Raw genomic sequence first — 3,013 nt, 5'->3', positions numbered from 1 at the left:
TCTTTAGCTCCCTGTAGCTCTCTATCTTCTTCCATTGGGAAAGATATGAAGTGAGATCATTTTGAATAGGGTATCAGTTATCATACTGATGCAATGGTGAGCAGCTGCCTGATGAATGTGGTAAAAGTCAACTGATGGTGTCTGGAAGGATCCAGACACAAAAAGGGGAATTTTAAAATGGTGGAGTACATGGCTTTGGGTGCAGGTAGAGTTTAAATCTGGAGAAAATGACAGCATGTCAGGAAGCTGGCTCCAACTTGCTGACTTCTACATTTCACTTGAGCGCATTAAACAGTGTGCATGCAACCCCCTCAGGAGAGGCGAGATACCAATTAACATATGTTAATTGCTCAATTAGAGCAATATCTGCACACACCTTTTAGTTTAACATCTGGTTCCTGAAACTTGCCAGTGAAAGAAAGGCAAGAACACTGCAGCAATAGAGAGGGTCAATTAATCTCGCAGAAATATGCCAATAAATACCTGCTAATAAGAAAAGGTGTTCACAGCACTTTTGCTGGGAGGTTACTTTCTACACTTTGGAGGTTTGTTCTGTTACATCATGATGGGTGGCACTTTGGTTGTCTTAGATTGGACATCAGATGAGGAGCAACATGACCAGCACAAGCAGCAGCACCAGGAGCAGCAGCCTACTGGTGACAGACCTGCAGAGATGACAGCTGCGAAGAGGGCAACTGCAGAGAGGGCAACTGCAGAGAGGGCAGCTGCAGAGAGGACAGCTGCAGAGAGGACAGCTGCAGAGAGGGGAGAAGCAGAGAGGGGAGAAGCAGAGAGGGCAGCAGCAGAGAAAGCTGCAGAGAGGGCAACTGCAGAGAGGGCAACTGCAGAGAGGGCAGCTGCAGAGAGGACAGCTGCAGAGAGGACAGCTGCAGAGAGGGGAGAAGCAGAGAGGGGAGAAGCAGAGAGGGCAGCAGCAGAGAAAGCTGCAGAGAGGGCAACTGCAGAGAGGGCAACTGCAGAGAGGGCAGCTGCAGAGAGGACAGCTGCAGAGAGGACAGCTGCAGAGAGGACAGCTGCAGAGAGGGGAGAAGCAGAGAGGGCAGCAGCAGAGAAAGCTGCAGAGAGGGCAACTGCAGAGAGGACAGCAGCAGAGAGGACAGCAGCAGAGAGGGCAACTGCAATGCGGGGAGTTGCAGAGAAGACAGCTGCAGAGAGGACAGCTGCAAAGAGGGGCACTGAGAAAGGGCAGCTGCAGAGAGGGAAACTGCAGAGAGGGCAGCAGCAGAGAGAGCAACTGCAGAGAAGACAGCTGTAGAGAGGGCAGCTGCAGAGAGGGAAACTGCAGAAGGGCAGCAGCAGAGAGAGCAACTGCAGAGAAGACAGCTGCAGAGAGGACAGCTGCAGAGAGGACAGCTGCAGAGAGGACAGCTGCAGAGAGGGGAGAAGCAGAGAGGGAAGCAGCAGAGAAAGCTGCAGAGAGGGCAACTGCAGAGAGGACAGCAGCAGAGAGGACAGCAGCAGAGAGGGCAACTGCAATGCGGGGAGTTGCAGAGAAGACAGCTGCAGAGAGGACAGCTGCAAAGAGGGGCACTGAGAAAGGGCAGCTGCAGAGAGGGAAACTGCAGAGAGGGCAGCAGCAGAGAGAGCAACTGCAGAGAAGACAGCTGTAGAGAGGGCAGCTGCAGAGAGGGAAACTGCAGAGAGGGCAGCAGCAGAGAGAGCAACTGCAGAGAAGACAGCTGTAGAGAGGACAGCTGCAAAGAGGGGCACTGAGAAAGGGCAGCTGCAGAGAGGGAAACTGCAGAGAGGGCAGCAGCAGAGAGAGCAACTGCAGAGAGGACAGCTGTAGAGAGGGCAGCAGCAGAGAGGGCAGCAGCAGAGAAGGCAGCAGCAGCAGAGAAAGCTGCAGAGAAGACAGCTGCAGACAGGACAGCTGTAGAAGGGGAGAAGCAGAGAGGACAGCTGTAGAGAGGGGAACTGCAGAGAGGACAACTTCAGAGAAGATAACTTCAGAGAGGACAGCTGCAGAGAGGGGTGTTGCAGAGAGTGGAGTTGCAGAGAGGGTAGCAGCAGAGAGGAGCACTGAGGAGAGGGCAACTGCAGAGAGAAGAATTGCAGAGAGGTGAGCTGCAGAGAGGGGTGCAGCAGAGGGTGAAACTCGCAAGACGCTTCACTTGCAAAACAGGGTCTATAGGCAGAGGCTGAGTTTCTTTAAAATGTCTAAAAAGTAGTATCAGCACCCCCAAATCAACCTAGAGTACTCGTCAACCACAAGGACTTTCATCCATCAATGTGCAGCCGTAGTGCAACCATTAAAAAAAAATTTCTGCAGGTGCAACCAGATTCTTGGGGAGTTGCCATGATGCTTTCATCCTGCAGTGGTCCAAGCCCCCTGATATCTTTGGATTTCATGCAGACTAATTGTGCTGTAAGGAGACAAGGGATAGCCACTTCAAAGTTGGCACTGGTTGGAAACCCAAATAATGAAGTGCAACAGCGCTACAGAGAATGCCATACAACCACCATATGTGTCATCCAACAAGCCATTAGCATGTTGAAGATGCGTTTCAAGTGCCTGCAGATATTATACAAGCATGTAGTAAAGGCAGAGTGTTTTTAATTGGGGGATTTTAACTTTCATATAGATTGGGATAAGCAGATTAGCACATGTCAGAAAGGTAGTGAATTTCTTCAGTGTGTCTGGGATAGTTTTCTGCAACAATATATCCTAGAATCAATGCGATGAGATGAGACAGAGACTGCTCACAGTAAACTGGACAAATCTGTTAATATGTAAAATGAAAGGTCAGTGGGAGGTGTTCAAAAAATAATTGAATGTGATAGAGAACCATTTTATATCCCTCATGGTCAAGAGCTCTACTTGCCAAAATAGACAGCCATGGACAACCAAAGAGGCAAGAGACAAAATAAAACTAAAAGAAAAAACATACAAAAATGCAAACAGTAGCACAGATCCTGGCAAATGGAAATGATACAAAGAACAGCAAAGGGTGATAAAACAGATAAAAAAGTTACAAGAAGGAAGGAGGAA

General features: G+C 49.4%; 1 protein-coding gene across 1 annotated transcript; it reads left to right on the top strand.

Annotated features, from left to right (window-relative positions):
• Positions 1–565: 565 nt before the first annotated feature.
• LOC137370281 (tol-Pal system protein TolA-like) lies at positions 566–1,276 on the top strand. Its single transcript, XM_068032658.1, has one exon. The coding sequence runs from the start codon at positions 566–568 to the stop codon at positions 1,274–1,276; it is 711 nt and encodes a 236-aa protein (XP_067888759.1).
• Positions 1,277–3,013: the final 1,737 nt, after the last annotated feature.

Source organism: Heterodontus francisci, chromosome 5 (genome assembly GCF_036365525.1).
Source record: "Heterodontus francisci isolate sHetFra1 chromosome 5, sHetFra1.hap1, whole genome shotgun sequence".
NCBI lineage: Eukaryota > Metazoa > Chordata > Chondrichthyes > Heterodontiformes > Heterodontidae > Heterodontus > Heterodontus francisci.
This window is presented reverse-complemented; position numbering and strand designations above follow the sequence as displayed.